This window comes from Triticum aestivum, chromosome 3B (assembly GCF_018294505.1).
Source record: "Triticum aestivum cultivar Chinese Spring chromosome 3B, IWGSC CS RefSeq v2.1, whole genome shotgun sequence".
In the NCBI taxonomy this organism is placed as follows: Eukaryota; Viridiplantae; Streptophyta; class Magnoliopsida; order Poales; family Poaceae; genus Triticum; species Triticum aestivum.
The window spans coordinates 452,549,021-452,567,887 of record NC_057801.1 but is presented as its reverse complement, the minus strand read 5'-3'; the positions used below and the strand labels follow the sequence as shown (position 1 = coordinate 452,567,887).

Here is an 18,867-nt window from a genome sequence, read left to right as displayed (position 1 = left end):
TTGAGGTTGTAAAATAGACGGTTTCGTAGTTCAGAATTGTATATTAGATTTTGAGCGAGAAAGGCCCGAAAGTGGCAACCAAGAGGGGGTTGATGCACACTTGTCAAGGTCCAACGAGGGTGCAATGCCACACCTCCTCTCTACTTGTCAGGATGCCACTCACACTTCTTTTTTGTCTTCTTGGCGGTGGCACGAACGGTACGGCCACATCATCTTCGATTCACTCCGGCAGACGGCACGTCTGTAGATGGTTCGAGGCCTACCACCTCTGTGACACCCGCATCCTCACCAAGCAGCCACGCTCGACTTTCCTGGAGAAGTTAAAGTTCAGAGCAGAGCGTGAGCGTGCTCTGGATTTGGTCCATGGCGACCTCTCTGGCCCAGTCCACCAGCAGGTCCCGACAGCAAACGTTTCTTCCTTGTCTACGACCACAACCGCTTCAGTGGCTAGTGTTATTGGCGGCAAAAAGAGCGAAGCACCGATGGCGATCAAGCGCTTCTAGGAGGCTGTAGAACTCGGAAAGTAGCAGCAAGTTCCGAGAGCTACTAACCGACTAGGGCGGTGAGTTCATGTCGGTCGAATTCAGCGAATATTGTGCAGATCAAGGTGTGTAGAGGCATCACTCTGCGTCATACTCACCGCAGCAAAACGACGTCGTCGAGCAGCGGCGGAATCAAACCACCGTGGCGACAGCACGCAGCCTACTCAAGCAAAGCAGCATGCCTACGAAGTTTTGGGGCGAGACGGTCTCTACGGCCGTCTTTCTCCTGAACTATGCGCTGGCAAAAGCCCTCGACGGAAAGACGCCGTCCGAAGTTTGGCATGGCAGCCAGGAACCCGATGGTGAGCTTTCTTTGCACATTCAGTTGTCTGACTTTCATGAAAAAAGTGAAGTCATTCCAAGGTCGAAAGACTGCAGCAAAACCATCGTCTTCATCGGCTACAAATCAGGCTCGAAGACATACAAGATGTTCGATCTTGTGTCACAACGTGTGCACGTTGCACTCACTGGCACACTGGCAAGTTCAGCTGATATCTCAGCGCAGGTGTTGAGCACACCTAAACCAGCAATGATGGGGAAAGGGGGTGCAGAGCACAGCAGCGGGTAGACACCGGATTACCTCGCAGCAGCGGTGTCGAATTTGTCCTTCCTGAAGTACACTGAGATTCACATAGGTTGGCTTTTTAAAGAACACTGAGCTACATGTTGTGGTAGTCTTGCTTCAAGATTACCCCCTCTTCTTCACTGTTAAACATCTTCTTCTCTGATGAATCTTCTTCATTGGCAGCAGAGGAACACCATTTCTTATCATCTCAGCCAGCTAACTCAATCTCTGGTTAAGATTGCACATACGTTTGGATATGTTATTCTTCAGCATCCATCCTCTTCCCCTATTCTTCCATGTTTTGCTGCAGCTCACTCTCAAAGAGGCAAAAATGCTAGACTTACGAACAGCTGCTACATAACCTACGTAATTTGCTGAAGCGCTAATCAAACCAGACCCCCCTGATTTCTAGGGTGGGCCCGTGCCCTCAACTAATGTCCAATCAATAGCTGCCAAATCAACAATTACGTAGGATACATAAGACTCCCTACGTAGGTGTAGCATTGCTCCTCAAAGAGGACACCAAGAACTGGAATGGATCAACAGGACTGCGATACCACCTAAAACAGCACAAGGTTGTGGAGGAGAAACTCCACCTTGCTGCTACAAAGTGTACAACACACGTGTTGAAGGAACTACTTCAACGTGTTTCCCTAGATATCGTTCTAGAGGTAAAGATAACACATATGGCAGCAGGAGTTCAATCCAAAACTCGTGGAACACAAGATCTAGTCCAAAACCTTAGATAATAACACCAAGTTCTGTTCAGAATAGTGGGTACATAGTCTCCACTACAAAATCAGAGGGCTTTGTGAAACCTTCACACCTCAACTTAGCTAGAAGACCTAAAAAAATTACTTTAACGTTCCAGCTTATCCAGACTGGAATACAAGTATGTCGAAGAAGTCAAAATGGGTTTGCCTACTGATATTTTTTCTTTATTGTCCCTCGTCAATCTATTTCGTTTGACCAAGTGTATCGAAAAAAATTACTTAAAGCTTCCAGCTTATCCACAATGGAATACAAGTTTGTAGAAGAAGTCAAAATGGGTTTGCCTGCTGATATTTTTTCTTTATTGTCCCTCGTCAATCTATTTCGGTTGACCATGTGTATCGACGACCATTTCAGTGCAGCTCGCGCAGCTCCAGATCATCGAGCGGGTAGGAGCGATCCATGACATGGCAGGGAACATTGGCATTGTTTTTATTTGGGCCCGATAAATCATGTTAAAGTCCCCTGGTACCTGCAAGCTGCCTCGCAGTGCAGTAAATTGTGCCTTCTATCATTTGATTACTTCTACATTCATCCAATGTTCCTTTCGTGTGTTACTCTAGTTCAAAGAGCATTAAAATTTTAAATTTTCTTTAGGATACAATTGCAGTTGAGTTGCACAGGAAAGTTTCTCTAACTCGGAAGTAAAAATATTAGTTCTTGCTTCCAAATTCAAACAGAATAACACAATGTTTCCTACTCCCCGTTCTTATATTATGGGATGGAGGTAGTAGTTGTTATGATAACTTGCTAAGATTTGGTGCAGTTACTATTCTAGCAAAGTGTTGCATACAAAGGCTATATACCTTTATCTGCAACAAATTTACAGAAACATCCCATAGCTATCGGCGTTTTGTCTTGCAAATAGAATGGTTTGTTAGACAAAGGTACAGTAAAAAAACACAGTATTGAAAGAAATAACTGCAAAAAGATTAAATAGCCATTTCTTGTATGTCTTATCTTGAAACTTATCACAAGATAAGTAAGAACCTAATACAAAAACTACTGAGATGATAAGCCAAAACTTGAATTTAAGGCAATCTTCTCATGGCAATAGCGGTTCTCTTTCCAACTTCATTTGCTGGCCTGTTAGATAAATCACATATTTCTCCTAGCATGATAGATATGCAACCATATTGTTCCAACCTTCTGTTGCTAGAAAAGGTTGCACATATCTGCCAAAGGCTAGAAAAACGAAACATCATTAAATCATGTCATAAGAAATCTGCACCTTCCATTGTGTGGTGCAATGTTTTCAGTTTTCACATGTAATTTCCCTTCACTCTTTGAAAATAAAATACACATCTTCCTAACCATATTTATAATGCTCAATAGGCATCACTTAAGCTGAATCGCTATGCTGCAGTATGAGTAGTTTTCTTAATCAACCCAAATGAGAAAGACATTCTGCTGGTACAAAAGCTGGGAAGGACCTTAAGCTTTATTTATTTATTTTTGAAAATACGCAGGAGACCTGCATATCTTTTCATTAATTACAAGCAAACAGTTATACTTATGACCCACCATAAGGCGCAACACCCTTCTACAATCTTCTATTTTTTGGGGGAACCTTGAGAATGTAGTCAGAGGCATTAGTTTGTTTCGCAATAAGGTCTAAAGGTTGTACTCCCTTAGATAGCCTCATGCCCCACCTACACATGGTGATACATTATTTCATTTACCTCATACAAGTTACAACCCTCACTACCTGGTTTGCAAATATCAGATTATAATTACACAGTTCATTCAGAAAGAGCTGCCGGTGCAGTGCTCTGCGAGTCATATAGGAAGTACTAAAGCACCTGCCAACAAACAGTGCTGAAAATTTGCAGCTAGTTTCTTGCATCAAGAAGAAAAAATAACTGGTGTTCCTCAACACATATTTACTTACCTAGCTAAAGCCAATCCTGGTGGTAGCTCAAGACAGCTCAAACTGGTTCAAACAGTAACAAAGCAAGTGGAGGATTATGATTGGTAATAGCGGTTGAAGCATAAGTAATGCTACATCTACAAAAGGTTACCTAATTTTTTTACAAACAAGCTGATGTGGAGGATTATGATTGGTAATAGGGGTTGAAGGGGCCCACCCAGTTCAATTCGCGCGCGGGTGAGGGGGGGGGGGGATTAGTTTGGAAAGTTAAGTAAAATATTTGTAGATTTTTGTAGGTCTAGCATTATAGGCAACTGTAGATTGTGGTAATACAGCAACAACAACAACAACAACAACAAAGCCTTTAGTCCCAAACAAGTTGGGGTAGGCTAGAGGTGAAACCCATAAGATCTCGCAACCAACTCATGGCTCTGGCACATGGATAGCAAGCTTCCACGCACCCCTGTCCATAGCTAGCTCTTTGTCGATACTCCAATCCTTCAGGTCTCTCTTAACGGACTCCTCCCATGTCAAATTCGGTCGACCCCGCCCTCTCTTGACATTCTCCGCACGCTTTAGCCGTCCGCTATGCACTGGAGCTTCTGGAGGCCTGCGCTGAATATGCCCAAACCATCTCAAACGATGTTGGACAAGCTTCTCCTCAATTGGTGCTACCCCAACTCTATCTCGTATATCATCATTCCGGACTCGATCCTTCCTCGTGTGGCCACACATCCATCTCAACATACGCATCTCCGCCACACCTAACTGTTGAACATGTCGCCTTTTAGTCGGCCAACACTCCGCGCCATACAACATTGCGGGTCGAACCACCGTCCTGTAGAACTTGTCTTTTAGCTTTTGTGGCACTCTCTTGTCACAGAGAATGCCAGAAGCTTGGCGCCACTTCATCCATCCGGCTTTGATACGATGGTTCACATCTTCATCAATACCCCCATCCTCCTGCAACATTGACCCCAAATACCGAAAGGTGTCCTTCCGAGGTACCACCTGGCCATCAAGGCTAACCTCCTCCTCCTCACACCTAGTAGTACTGAAACCGCACATCATGTACTCGGTTTTAGTTCTACTAAGCCTAAACCCTTTCGATTCCAAGGTTTGTCTCCATAACTCTAGCTTCCTATTTACCCCCGTCCGACTATCGTCAACTAGCACGGCATCATCCGCAAAGAGCATACACCATGGGATATCTCCTTGTATACCCCTTGTGACCTCATCCATCACCAATGCAAAAAGATAAGGGCTCAAAGCTGACCCCTGATGCAGTCCTATCTTAATCGGGAAGTCATCGGTGTCGACGTCACTTGTTCGAACACTTGTCACAACATTATTGTACATGTCCTTGATGAGGGTAATGTACTTTGCTGGGACTTTGATTGTGGTAACACAGATAGTGTGAAAATGTTGTGGACATCAGAACGTTGCCTCAAAGCAGCATCACATGTATTGCGGCCAGCCGGCCAGCAAGGTGTACAACGTGAGTTCTGCATAGGTAAGAGACGCCCAATGATATTCGAGCAAGGAGTTGGCTGGGGAAGAGTTCAGGAAGGAGATGACTTCAACTGGGAAAGATGAGTTAGAGATAGAACTAGGAATGCTTAATTCAGGACAGTAAGGATTAGGAAAGTATGGATTCAGATACACATATTAGAGGGTTTCCTAGTTAGAGACTTAGAGTGCAACACCTTGGGTGTCAAGTTAGGAAATATTATATACATGCAGATCATGTAAGGTTTGGGAATCAAGCAAGAACAATAAATCTAATCCACAGTTATTCTCTCATCCCAATCTATGTCTACCCAGTCCCTCGCAGCCATGCTATCTGGTTATCTTCAGCATGGTAGTTATCCAGTTGTGAATCGAGGTTCCCAACAGAAAAATAGTCAGTAGTCTTACTGACATATTGCCCAGGCAAGTTCACTATCAAACCCAGTCATATAACCAGGAGGCATGCATGAATCAGGGAGAAAAAAAAAACAGCAGCCTGCTACAAGTTACAATCATGATTAAAAAACCAAGAATAACAATGTAGTTATAGTTACTGCCTTCCCTGGTTATCCCAGTCAGAGTCTGACTCTAGTACATCGGCCACTGTTAATGTATATTTGATTCAAATCATATTTCAATTTATTTAAAAAGGGACCATATGCAAACCAGTTTGGCCACTAGCTGGATAATATCTGGCTCTTTTAAATATGACTACACATTGTTAACAATCCTGACCGGTATTTGCAAAGTATTAATTCACCGTCTGAAATCAGTCCACTAACAAAATTATGAAGTGATCCTAATAGGTAGGCAAGTTAAATCCTACCTCCCAAGTCGCAACTACCCCTAGTCCAACAAATATACCCAGTGGAACTTTCTTAGCTCCAAAAGAGATGAGACATGGCCAAGTATAACCCCTAACACAATCAATGTATTGCTGCTGTCGCAGTACTCAGAAACTTGACATGATGTGCGACCTCCATTGCATATAAACATTACCTATGGGGTTCTAACCCATCAGTCATAGTTTTGCATCAAACATCTGATAAGAGTTTTTACTGACACCTAAGGTTCACTGCTTTCTCTATATTGTTAAATATACTGTTATAGTCATCACCAATCAACAAAATAATGTTAGTATTATTTCTGTTGCCAAACATTAACTCCGCTGGAATAACTAAAAACAGCACTCTTAATTTCACTCATGTCAGAATAACAGCAGACTCACAATTATACAGAACTATCATGCTGTAAGCTATTTGCTCATACAAAGCATACCAGCGAGTCAGTGAGCAGTCTGAATGTACATCCAAACCTGCTAATATTTGTCAACCTTGTTTCAACTTGATGGCTTAATTGAGTTGTAATACATAATACAATGAGATTTGAGAAGGCATCATCATTCATCTAGTTCTACAGATTCCAGCATCAGTAACAGTAGTCCTTGTCTACAACAGAGCCACTTAATTAACAGAAGATCAATTGCTCCACTTCTCTTCAACCAATCCATATCTCACACCGACTACGCAAGCCCGCATTGGCGCATTCCACTGCCAACCATGACCGATAAAGGAGATTTATTTGCAGAAGGCTAGCGTGAAGTTGCATCGAGGATGAGAAACAGAAGACTTGCTAATCTTGTGGTATGTACAGAACTGGAGGTGGGTCAGCTCAGAGCAAAAATCCTAAACCGCGGCATCTTTAGCATGGACAACACATTGTATTTTTATCTGCCCGCATGATCACATCAACTGGGGATCTGAACGAGCATAGAAATCGTTCCAGGTAGTGAGCAAACACATAGTCTTTTAAAGCTGCAATGAAGTGTGGTCCCTGCAGTGAGATCTTGTGGCATCAAAACACCATCCTTGAAGAAAAAACTTAATGATTGTCCACATAAAGAATGCCTCTCCTTATTACTGGCTTCGGCCTCTGCACTGCTTTCCAAGTGACATGCACAATCCCTTGAAACAGAACTAACATCACCCTGACAAACACAATGCTCTGAGATGATTTCCAGATAACGCTTTTTTCCAATCTCTTCTTGACAACCAACTACACCTTGAGAGCTGTGCCATTTTCTAACTGTTGCTAGTAGATTCAGTGAGCAAGATGAGAGAATGTCATGCATATCATCAACGGTTAAGCAATGCTTATTAGATCGTACTGAATTTGAAAGAATATCATGAGACACCTTATAAACAGCACGGAAGCATGAGGAGCAACATTCATATAGACATGAAGATTTTGGAACTGAGAGATTATTTCTTCTATCTTGCATTTGACCATTAATCGAATGACCTGACCCAACATCATTAAGAGGAAAGCTGGTATTCAGCTCATTACCACTGCCATGAGATTCAGAAGACATCGTCTTCTTTGATACTTCTACACTGTCCATAGTAGCTGGGCATGCACTTAAATTTTCTGCCCTTTGCATATTATTGAAATCTTCAACAGATTTAGAGAGGCTTTCAGATCTTTGAATATCTGGCTTGCATTTTTCTTTACCATTGGTTACTCTGGACATTTTCCAGCCGTTGTTTACTTCACCAGATCCTCCATCATTTATGACTGGATCTGCAGATGTAAGAGCACCTTTGTGCGCATCAGGCGAAGCTGAACAGAGAAGATCATGTTCCACTGCATCCATCCTGGATATAGATGTCAAATGATCATTACCAATGTTGCAGACCACACTATGAATTTCAAGTTGGTCAGGACCTTGTTGAACTGGCTTATCATGCATCTCACTAGGACAGGAAGCAGGGCCAACCAGATGGTCGTGTGACTGTTGGGCTGAATTGTCTTGGACGTGGGGAAAGCCGCCAACAGGACCAGCCAGTACATTGCTTTCTGTAGCGTAACTGGTACTTTCACACTCTCTTGTGCATGACTTTCCTAGACTTGCTGTCTCTGTACCTAATGCTCTTGTCCTAGTGTCAGGATGTAATCTGTAGATGAAAGCAAAAGGAAGAAAACAAAGGTCAGTAAAATTCGTCACAGGATCAGCAATATTAAGTACCAACATGATCTTGCTGGCCTAGCGCACCTGACTTAAGAAAAAAAAACAATACTGGCAATCAATAGAAACATGAGACTGATTCGTCAGGCATACCTTTGGAAGGTGTACGCCCAGCTGTTCACGATGTCATCCAGATATGCTACTTGAGATAGAATATGGAAGTACCGATATCGACTTTTCTTTTCCAAAATTTTAATTCGGATCTGCTCAACTAACAGTTCCAAAACCTTTCTCACCTCAGCACAGACTTCCATAACAGATGCATAGACACCTCTATATGCTAATAAACCAACAGCAACCAATCCTCTCACACAAAGGGACTTCTCCTTGCCCTTAACAACACTGTGTCCTTCAGACAATGATTTAACGGATGAGGTGCTGCTATGTAATAAACAGGAGTTAAACGGCCAGCCTTTCCATGGTCCATTTATATCAGTGCAGGGGCCTTCCCGCAGTTTTGAGGTAACCCAACAGAGTTTAGAGAACTGTGGGTGCTGCAGTATCTGAATTCCGAAGGCAATAATAGAAAGTGATTCATTGCCCTTCATAGTTCTGCTAGAAGGATTTCTTGAGACACTCTCGTGAAAATCAAGTTTCTCAGGATCTTCCTCTTTATCTTTCACATCAGATGCTGATGGCTGTAGCTGAGCACTGCACGTGGCCAGTTTTGTAGGATATGAGGGCCGTTTGTCAACATACAAAGAAGACTTCGCCAATATGATGGATTCCTGGTTCTCACAGGATTTAGATTCATCTGGTGCACTAATTTCCATGGGCACAAAGACTTCTTTCTGTTCATCATGATTGTTATGAGCCCTGCCATGCAATAACTGAACATGATGCTGAATTAAGTCATGTGATAACCGCAAAGCGCATGAATTGAGCACCTCATCCCAGCTAATAGAGCTGTCAACATTCACAGAGAATCTTGGTACAGTGTGTTCTGAAGAACTAAGACATTGATCTACAACATGTGTGCTGAAGAAATGCTTGACTCCGCATGGAAGATCTTGGAACTTCAGCTCACTAGTGGCCTGTAAGTGAATTATCAGCTACATATCCCATTTATATATAATCAGGTCAGCTAATTACCACTAAATCTCAAGTCCAAATAGTGATGGGCAATCGCCAATGGTGAGAACACTCACCGTGTTCAACATGAATATGAGATGAAAGATAAACCAGCAAGGCAGCAACAAATGAACCAACCAGCTCTTTATCATTTGCACAAACAGACCAAATAACATATACAAAACTGAGCACATCACTATTGTTGCTATTAAGATCCGTGGGGGAACTGCTGCTATACAATGTTGCACGATCGAATTTGAGCAATCACTCCCAGCTACAAACTACTTGCTACTAACTTCTAGAGCAAATTGGGGTTAGTTTGGCAATGCAGTGACTTTTAGGTTACGGTTTTGTTTATTAATTCCAGATATTTTCTGTAATTAACTAAGAGCCATAGCAGAAATATTTTACAATGATTGGTAAAGATTCTCTCAACTAACTATATGTTGCAGCATGGACTGATCACAACCTTTATGTCATTTTAAGTTTGTGTTGTAAGGCCCAAAAGCATGATTTAACAAAGATAAATACAAAATATCATTTTCTTAATAACAGTTTTAGTTGTTTTTAGTTAGATTATCATATAGAAAGAAATGCAAACAAGGTGATAACATTGCATGACTACAAATCCTCAGAGGCGCACTCATTGTGTTAATGAACTTAAATGCAGTTTTTTAGCCATGAACTTACCATGCACATTCCTTTGTGACATTTTATGGAGGACAGTACGAATATGCATACATATATACAGAAAATCTCAAGCAAAAAGGAAGTCAAAAGACATGGCATGAAGAGTGGAGATGAAGCTTACCAGAACACTTATGGATACAGATGCTGATAATGAACCCATCTGATCAACCAAAGTATTCCAAACTTCTGAACATTTTGGCATGCTTTCAACTGGCGAGGAGGCCAACTTGCTTGTACCCATGTTGCGCCCATGATCTTCTGTTTCCTGTTCATGGACCGTGTTGACTGCCCACAAATCAATTCTAGGCATGTAGATTATGCACCTTCCAAGGTGTAGACCTTTCACTGGTCAAGGAAAAGCAGAAACAAACTATGGTTACTCACCTATATCCATTGGAAACAAATGAAAGATACTAATAGAGTACTAGATGGATAGTCAATAGATCATTGGACATCAACTAAAAGAGGAATTGGGCATAACATATAGTTTACCTATATATAAAACCATAAAGGCATTCTCCTCACATTGATTGCCTTTGGAATTTGTATAGGGTGACAATGGCTTCTAAACTCACATGATGTGGCCAAAAAAGGATAATGGTTCAGCTAAACTAAGTCTGCTAATTTACATCAGGCCAGATATGGGTTGGCAACTTCGCATTAAATTCAATCTATAAAGAATCATCATGCTATGGTGCATCAATCTTCAGCGCATATATTCAGTAACTTGGCAATGTGCAGCTCAACTGAAATGAATTCAACCTCAAATGGATAAAACAACTTGAATTGTCCAGTGTAGATACATATTAGCTACATGCTCAACTCGCTTTCTAATATGTGATGAACTCTTCACAGAAAAATGCAACTTTGATCAGCAGAAAGATCCAACATCGGGTGCATGACTATCTTCATATAGCTAATTTTCTTGATAAAACAAGTTTTTTGTTTTTACTACGTGTCAACTGCACAGTGCTTGTGAAAAGTCGGTTGGTTGTGGATGACCAGCTGCCCATATCAGATAAGAGTAGCGCATGCACATCAGTGAAGCCCAATAAGATAGTTATCTATAATGTATTTGTCTATTTAAATACTCCTGAATACATGACCGAAGGTTACATCCAGGAAAGCTCCTACTTTCTACGTAACATCCAAACCTGTTTAGACAAGACAGAATATGTTGTTGCGTTATAACTGCAGAGAATACTAATCCAAAGTCATGGCAGTGTTCTCTATGCTGCTGCAGTTACTGTGCCGCGGGCAACAGCAAAAAGGGCAGCCCCAGTGCATGTAGCTCCCGCTTGCGCAGGGTCTGGGGAAGGGTCCGACCACTTTGGGTCTATTGTACGCAGCCTTTCCCTACATTTCATAATGACAGGATCTGCTTGCAAAGTGAACAAATTTAAGCCTAAAGGAAGTGGTTGACTTATCATCGATTCTTATACAGATAACTTCTGAGTAGGCATTAATTTCACATACTCACGAGTCACCTTTTTTAGATGGTGGAGATTTTATTCATCCCCAGCCTCTGTTGCATGCATATGGACAGTACAAATGAAAAATAAAATACGCAGGCAAAGAAATTGACACTCAAGGTACAGGAAAAACACAGATGAAAAGTTAACTGCTAATTTCTCAGTCAACATTTCAGAAGTAAATGGAAATAGAAGTAACTTACACAGAATTTGTGTCAATCCATTAAGGATGTCACCATTTCCCTCCTGTGCCATAGTTGCAAGATCAAGCTTGTGTATTACAGTCTGACCCACAAAACCATGAAGAAGGCAATGGACTAGATGTTGTTGGCCTGATCTGGGTGCCCCAGCAACTAAAGCTCGAAAACCTGCTAACTTATATGCTAACCCTCCTTTGTTCAGAGAACAGGTGGAACTCAACTTGCGGTCATCAAACTTCTCATGTTGTTTGTTTTGACTTAACAACATTGAACCATGATTTCCTAGTTGAGATGCTGTAAGACCATAGCTTGACAAGATTGATACAATTTTATTTCCAACATCTTTCTGCTGTATCAAAGAGGGAAGATAGGAAGACCAGAAAGTGTGAGGTACGTTGTTCTTTTCCATAGACGAAAACACCACTGCCTTTATAGAGGAAGATGCCTTCAGAAGAGACGAAGGTAACCAGATCCGTTCATCCAAACAGAGGGAAATAAGGAGGTGAAGTAATGGTTTAAGAAGGCATGGTAAAAGATAGGAATCAATAGGAGCGGAAACTAGATCATTTGCAGCAATCCCTGCTTCCCTTTGTGAACAGGGTGGGGGTGCTGCTGCAAGAGCAGACAACCAATCCCTTTCCTCCACGGTGATTGATGGTAGAGGAAGTCGTCCATGTTCAGTTCCTTTCTCAGCGAAGCGTAAGATATCTTGCAATGGGCAAGTCCTTTTCAGAGCATTTAATGCAGCTTGGGTACAAATTGCCTGCAAATCAGCACCAGCGTATCCAATAGTTTGGCTTGCAACAGCTGAGAGGAATGTGCCTGAAATAGGACTAGGCCAGTTTTTTGTGTGTAACGAAAGAATGGCAGACCTGGCCTCTAGGGTGGGGAGCGGAAAGTATATCTCACGATCAAACCTTCCTGGTCTCCTAAGAGCAGGGTCTATAGCATCAGGACGATTCGTAGCCCCTATAACTATAACTGAGCCACGCGATTTCAAGCCATCAAGTAACGAGAGCAAAGTCGCTACAACTGAATTGTGCGTCTGGTCTTGTTGTCTGGATCTACAAGGTGCTAAACCATCCATCTCATCAAAAAATATGATAGAAGGTTGGCATTTTTCAGCTACCTGGAATAGAAGTCTTAACTGCCTCTCAGCATCCCCAACATACTTGCCCAAACAATCAGCACCTTTTCGAGCAAAATAAGCAATCCTTCTGTTACCCTGAGAGCATGCCCCTATTAGTGCCCGTACGACAAGTGTTTTACCAGTACCAGGATGACCATGCAGCAGAACACCTCTTGGTGGTGTAAGACCTAAAGAGCTAAAGAATTCAGGATATAGAAGAGGCAGTATCACCACTTCTTTCATGCTCTGAATAACATCACTAAGCCCAGCAACAGATTCCCATCCACCGTACGCCTTGTCATTTTCAGAAGAACCTCCTATGTAAACAGGTGCAATCCTCAAAAGATCTCTGTTTAGCCTCTTCCCCTCACGTTTCAAGAACTCTTCATCTTCCCCACAGTTCTCTAACCATTTCTCTTCAGCCTCTATATCCTTTCTCCACGCATCATGTGACAACTTTCTGATATTGGCCTTCATCTTCTTTATCTTCATCTTCCTGAGCAGTTCAGCATATTTATCGCCTTGAGGTTGGAAGAGATGTCGATGATCATTGCAAGTTATAAGAAACTTCCGGTGATCAAATATGCAGGCTTCTGTTCGACTACAAGGCTACAGAATCGAGACGGAGAGATAAATAATACATATTAAAGAGAAATAATAGAATGATGAAGTGCAGCCTAAGCATAAAGTAATTACCAAATGGTAGGTTTTTGGACACCGGTCGACACGGCACCCAATAGTTGCTCCAGGTCTGCCACACCGACTGCACTTCAAAAGCCTTCCACGGCAAAGTGCTGCCCTTACATTTTTTAGGCACCCCAGACCAGCAAAGTAAACCTGAAATTTAACACCCAAAAAAAAATCTCAGCATCACTAACATGGTGTATATGGATGCATTCAGCTGTTTTTATTGGCAATACATTCTATTGGAATTCAGTAAGTAATCCACAGCAACCAATGCTTATCCATAACCAGTTAACCACGTAGTGGAACATACTATTTTCAGGAAATACAATCATGGTGATAAAGAGGGGGTTATTGAGGAAGTGAGCCTAACTAACTTGGGTGAGGCCATGAGAAGGTGGATGTACAAACCCACAACCTAGGTTCAAGTTCTCGCGGACGCAGATCTGAGCTGCTATTCATATTGTGGGGCCTTCCCCTACAGTAAGGGGGGGGGGGGGTATAGACAAGGACATAGCTGCATGCCTTCCTTAATAATAGAGCTAAAGAACAGCAATAATAAGCAACAGAAGAAAGAAGTAACTCAACATACACATTCATATAAATACATAAGAATTTGAAACACATTGCAGGAACTGACCTCGGGACTCCAAACTGCACAATTCTGATGAACCCAGACACGGGCAATCCCAAATCTATCATGTATTGGACCCAGTAACCTTCCGAGCCATCCAGGATCGTCACTGAACCCATCCCATATATCATAGTTGGGCTCCTCTGAAGGCATGGCACCCTCATAGGCTTCATTCTCGCTGTCAGCAGTATCATGCAGTGCAACCTTGGGTGGTCTCCCATCAGTCCCTCCTCCACATAGCCCACACCTCCTTCCTTCTTTAACATCTACAACTCCTCGTTTTTCATCTGAAATTAGAGATTTTCCGACTCTCTCGTTCAGAGCCTCCTCAGGCAACGCTATATTTGGGGCATCATCCATCTGTTCATCCTGCTGGACCTCTTCCACTTGCTCATCAGGACCATCAAGTTCCATTGGCTGCTCATCAGGAAGGTTGCTCACTTCTGCAATCTGCCCATGGTGCACATCGAGCTGCTCATTCTCCCCTAAATCGCCGAACTCAACCTCATCAGTATTCTCATCACCATTTTCTCCTTCTAGTACAGGTAAATCCAACTGTTCAGGTTTCTCTTCACCCTGCAAACTATCATCCTCCCCCACTTCCTCCATGTTGCCTTCGTCTAGATCAGTTCCCACACCAATTGCTTCTTCCTCCTCGTCACACTCATCACCTTCCTCCCCTGCTCCTTTTTCCTCACCTTCCTCTTCTACTACAGTGACACCCTCAACAGCCTCGTGAGTTTGTACACTAACATCGATGGTTAAATTGATCTCGCCCTCTCTGATTTCCCTCCCACGCGATGACAAACCTCCGCTCTCCTCGCCCCCCTCTTCCTTAATCCCCTCTTCATCTTCGTCTTCATCTTGGAACCACAGGGTCCTCACTCGCCTCCCCGCCCCGGCCTTCCCCTTTGCCCTATCCCGCAGCCGCGAGCGCCACGCCGCATTTCCCCCGCCATCCTCCTCATCCTCCTCGCCGTCCACTGCTCGGGCAACCGCCTGGCCCCGTGCCCTACCCTTGCCTCCCGTCCGCGGGCTCCCACTGGGCCCGGCCACGCCCCCGCCGCGGCGGGGCCTCATGCGGCGGGGCGAGGGGGCTGGCGAGGTGTCGAGCGTGACCGGCGCGCGGCGTGACCGTGTGCTCCGGCGGACGGACTCCGGGTCGGAATCCTCGCCGCCGCCGCCGCCGCCGCCGCCGCCCCCCGGGGGAGGCGTCGGCGCGACGTCGCAGATGGCGTCGAGGCGTTTCTGCTTCTTCCGGCAGCGGGGTGAGGCGGCAACGCCGCGCCGCCGCTTCGGCATCGACGGAGGCATCGTGAGGGAGGGGGGAGCGATCGCAGACCGCGTGCTAAGCGAGGGTTTTGGGGGTCTCGCTCGCTCAGCCTCCAGAGTCCAGACGGCTGTGGGTACGGCGGCGCGGCCAGTCGAGGGGAGGGTTACGGGGAGGGCAACTGATGTCAGTCTCAGGCACAGATTTACAGTTACTGATAGGTGGGTCCCATGCTTTTCTGGGCTCGTCTGCCAGTGCGGCTAAGGCTGGTCACAATGGGCAAGAACATAAGCTAGTAACTTATACACTTCCCTAGACTATGTTACTACGTTCATAGTGGGTAGGAACATCTATGTAGTGTCATACAACGATGCATTTATTAGGTTATAGACTCATTGTTTCTTGAAGTGTGTGATGTTCCGGTAACTTAGCTAGTTACCACAAGCACATCTCTCTTCATTAAATATGTGCCACATAAGCAAACTTATATTGAAGTGTGTGATGTTATTCCTAATTTCCTCCCCATTGTGACCAGCCTAAGGCCAGGGAGCGGGTGATGCAATGCAATGGCTCTTGCTGCGAATTTTGCATTTTGCAAGACGCCCAGTCAAAACAAAACAAAATGAACTTTTTTGAGCCTGTGAGTTCGGAATGTCAATGGCGACCACGGAGGATTAGAGCAACTCTAGCACATCCCCTATATCCTCGCCGGACCATATAATTTCCATGGTTTTACAGTATTTCACATTTTTATGGCTGGCCCCAAGCTCGATGTCTGGGCCGGGCTAAGGACTCACTTTCCAGCCCACAGCCCGGCCCGTATCCCGGGAAAAGCTCGACAAAACATGATTTTTAAGTTTTTATATAAATATAGGCATAGAATTATAGTATTAATCTTCGAAAACATGATTCATTGACTCGCGTTCACCGTTTTAATAAGTTGTTATGTAGGTGAAACTAATTTGTGCAATCAATTTGATTATCTCAAAGCAATTGATTGCCCAAATTAGTTTGTAGGATAATCATATACTTCCTCCGTTTCTACATATAAGTCTTTTAGAGATTCCACTACAAACTACATACAGATGTATATAGACATATTTTAGAGTGTAGATTCACTCATTTTGCTTCGTATATAGTCCATAGTAGAATCTCTAAAAAGATTTATATTTAGGAACGGAGGGAGTAGTAGCTATTATGATGTCCATGAAAGGTTAAGTCTCCACTCCACTTACAAAGATTTTCACCCCGCTTTATATATAAAGCAAACCACCATAGCTACAAGGTTCAACAGAGAGCACACACACATAAGGTAGCACAACACAAAGTACGAGGTAGGATAGGGTACTGCTTGAGGGCACAGCTCAACAAGCCCTTAAAATAAAAAGGCGGATGGGCCGCAGACGAAGAAGCTAATCCGGCTCTGGAGGTGATGGAGGAAGCAGCGGCGCCAAGCGAAGAGCCGTCGAGCGAAAGTTAAGAATGATGATGTTGATGGCGTCCTGGTCCTGAGGGTGGCTAAGCGGCCACCTGAGTTGCAAATTGCCACACATTTTGAACACCGCGTCGGTCGCATGTCGCAGAGGGACATGCTGGATCACAAGCTTATTTCGAACTGTCCAAAGCGTCCATGCAAGGACCCTAATAGCCAGGCACCTAATATGGCGGCCCGTTGGGGGTAAGGTCTGAAGCTCGGCAAAGAGGTCCGGGAAGTTGGTGTTGCACCAACGACCACCAACCACCTCGCAGAAGCAACTCCACAGGAACTGGGCGGACACATAGGAAAAGAATATGTGGTTCGAGTCTTCTGTCGTCCCACAAAGAGGACATGTCCCATTGCCCACGCCATGCCGCTTGAGCACCTCCATGACGGAAGGGATGCGGCCTCGGATCCATTGCCATAAGAAGATCCTGATCTTTAGGGGGGCTGATCGACCATATCATCACCAAGGGCGCAGGTCCCGACAAGGGGGCGATGGCCCGGCATGGACTTCATGGAGAAGTTGCCGGAAGATTCAAGATACCATGAGATGCGGTCGATCGTCTGCTTGACGTCTGGCTCGTGCAAAGGCGATGCAGTCAAGGAGTTCATGCCAGACTATTATATCCCGCAGTCGGAACACGAGGTACCCTAAGTCAATAAGGACCACCTCGACAGAGATCCTAGGTTCCACCGTGATGGAGAACAGATGCAGGAAGCGGGCCGCGAAGGGGGTATCCCTAGCCCAGCGATCGAACCAGAACAGGGTGGATGCATGCTATTTCTCGAGTTTGCTTTGTTTTTTCCCTTAAAGAGGAAAGGGTGATGCAGCAAAGTAGAGATAAGTATTTCCCTCAGTTGAGAATCAAATTATCAATCCAGTAGGAGAACACACAAGTCACCAATGATTGCACCTACACAAACAAACAAATACTTGCACGGAACGCGATAAAGGGTTGTCAATCCCTTCACGGTTACTTGCAAGGATGAGATCTGATAGTGATAGATATAAAAGATAAGTAGAAGTGTTAAATAAAATAAAAGTAAATAAATTGCAACAAGGTATTTTTGGTTTTATAGATCTGAAAATAATATGATACAAGATAGGCCGCCATAGTTTTCACTACATGCTTCTCTCTTGAAAGAAAGCATATGGTGGGTAAACAAATTAATGTTGAGCAACTGGTAGAAAAGCCCATAGTTATGACGATATCCAAGGCAATGATTATGTATATAGGCATCACATCCGTGATAACTAGACCGACTCCTGCCTGCATCTACTACTATTACTCCACACATCGACCGCTATCCAACATGCATCTAGTGAATTAAGTTAACAAGAACGGTGTAACGCCTTAAGCAAGAGGACATGATATAGAGGGATAGATCCAATAAATATGAACAAACCCCATATTTTTATCCTTAGTGGCAATACAAATACGTGTCATGTCTCTTTCTGTCACTGGGAATAAGCACCGCAAGATTGAACCCACTACAAAAGCACCTCTCCCATTGCAAGAAAAATCAATCTAGTTGGCCAAACCAAATTAATAGATCAGAGAGAAATACAAAGCTATCTTAATCATGCATAAAAGAGTTCATAGAAGACTCAAATAATATTAATAGATAATCTGATCATAAACCCACAATTCATCGGATCTCAACAAACGCACCGCAAAAGAAGATTACATCGAATATATCTCCAAGAACATCGAGGAGAACATTGTATTGAAGATCAAAGAGAGAGAAGAAGCCATCTAGCTACTAGCTATGGAGTCGTAGGTCTGTAATAAACTACTCACACATCATCGGAAGGGCGGCAAGGTTGATGTAGAAGCCCTCCATGATCGAATCCCCCTCCGGCGGAGTACCGGAAAAGGCCCCAAGATGGGATCTCACGAGGACAAAAACTTGCGGCGGCGGAAAAGTATTTTTGGTGTCTCCTCTGGTCTACG

General features: G+C 43.7%; 1 protein-coding gene across 1 annotated transcript; it reads right to left on the bottom strand.

The window, feature by feature from the left end:
• Nucleotides 1-6,377: 6,377 nt before the first annotated feature.
• On the bottom strand, nucleotides 6,378-15,598 carry LOC123070315 (uncharacterized). The gene is made up of 6 exons (XM_044493458.1): nucleotides 14,169-15,598; nucleotides 13,541-13,681; nucleotides 11,719-13,453; nucleotides 10,165-10,388; nucleotides 8,376-9,316; nucleotides 6,378-8,211 (listed from the first exon to the last, which is right to left on the bottom strand). The coding sequence occupies exons 1-6, from the start codon at nucleotides 15,474-15,476 to the stop codon at nucleotides 7,005-7,007; spliced, it is 5,556 nt and encodes a 1,851-aa protein (XP_044349393.1). The 5' UTR covers nucleotides 15,477-15,598; the 3' UTR covers nucleotides 6,378-7,004.
• Nucleotides 15,599-18,867: the final 3,269 nt, after the last annotated feature.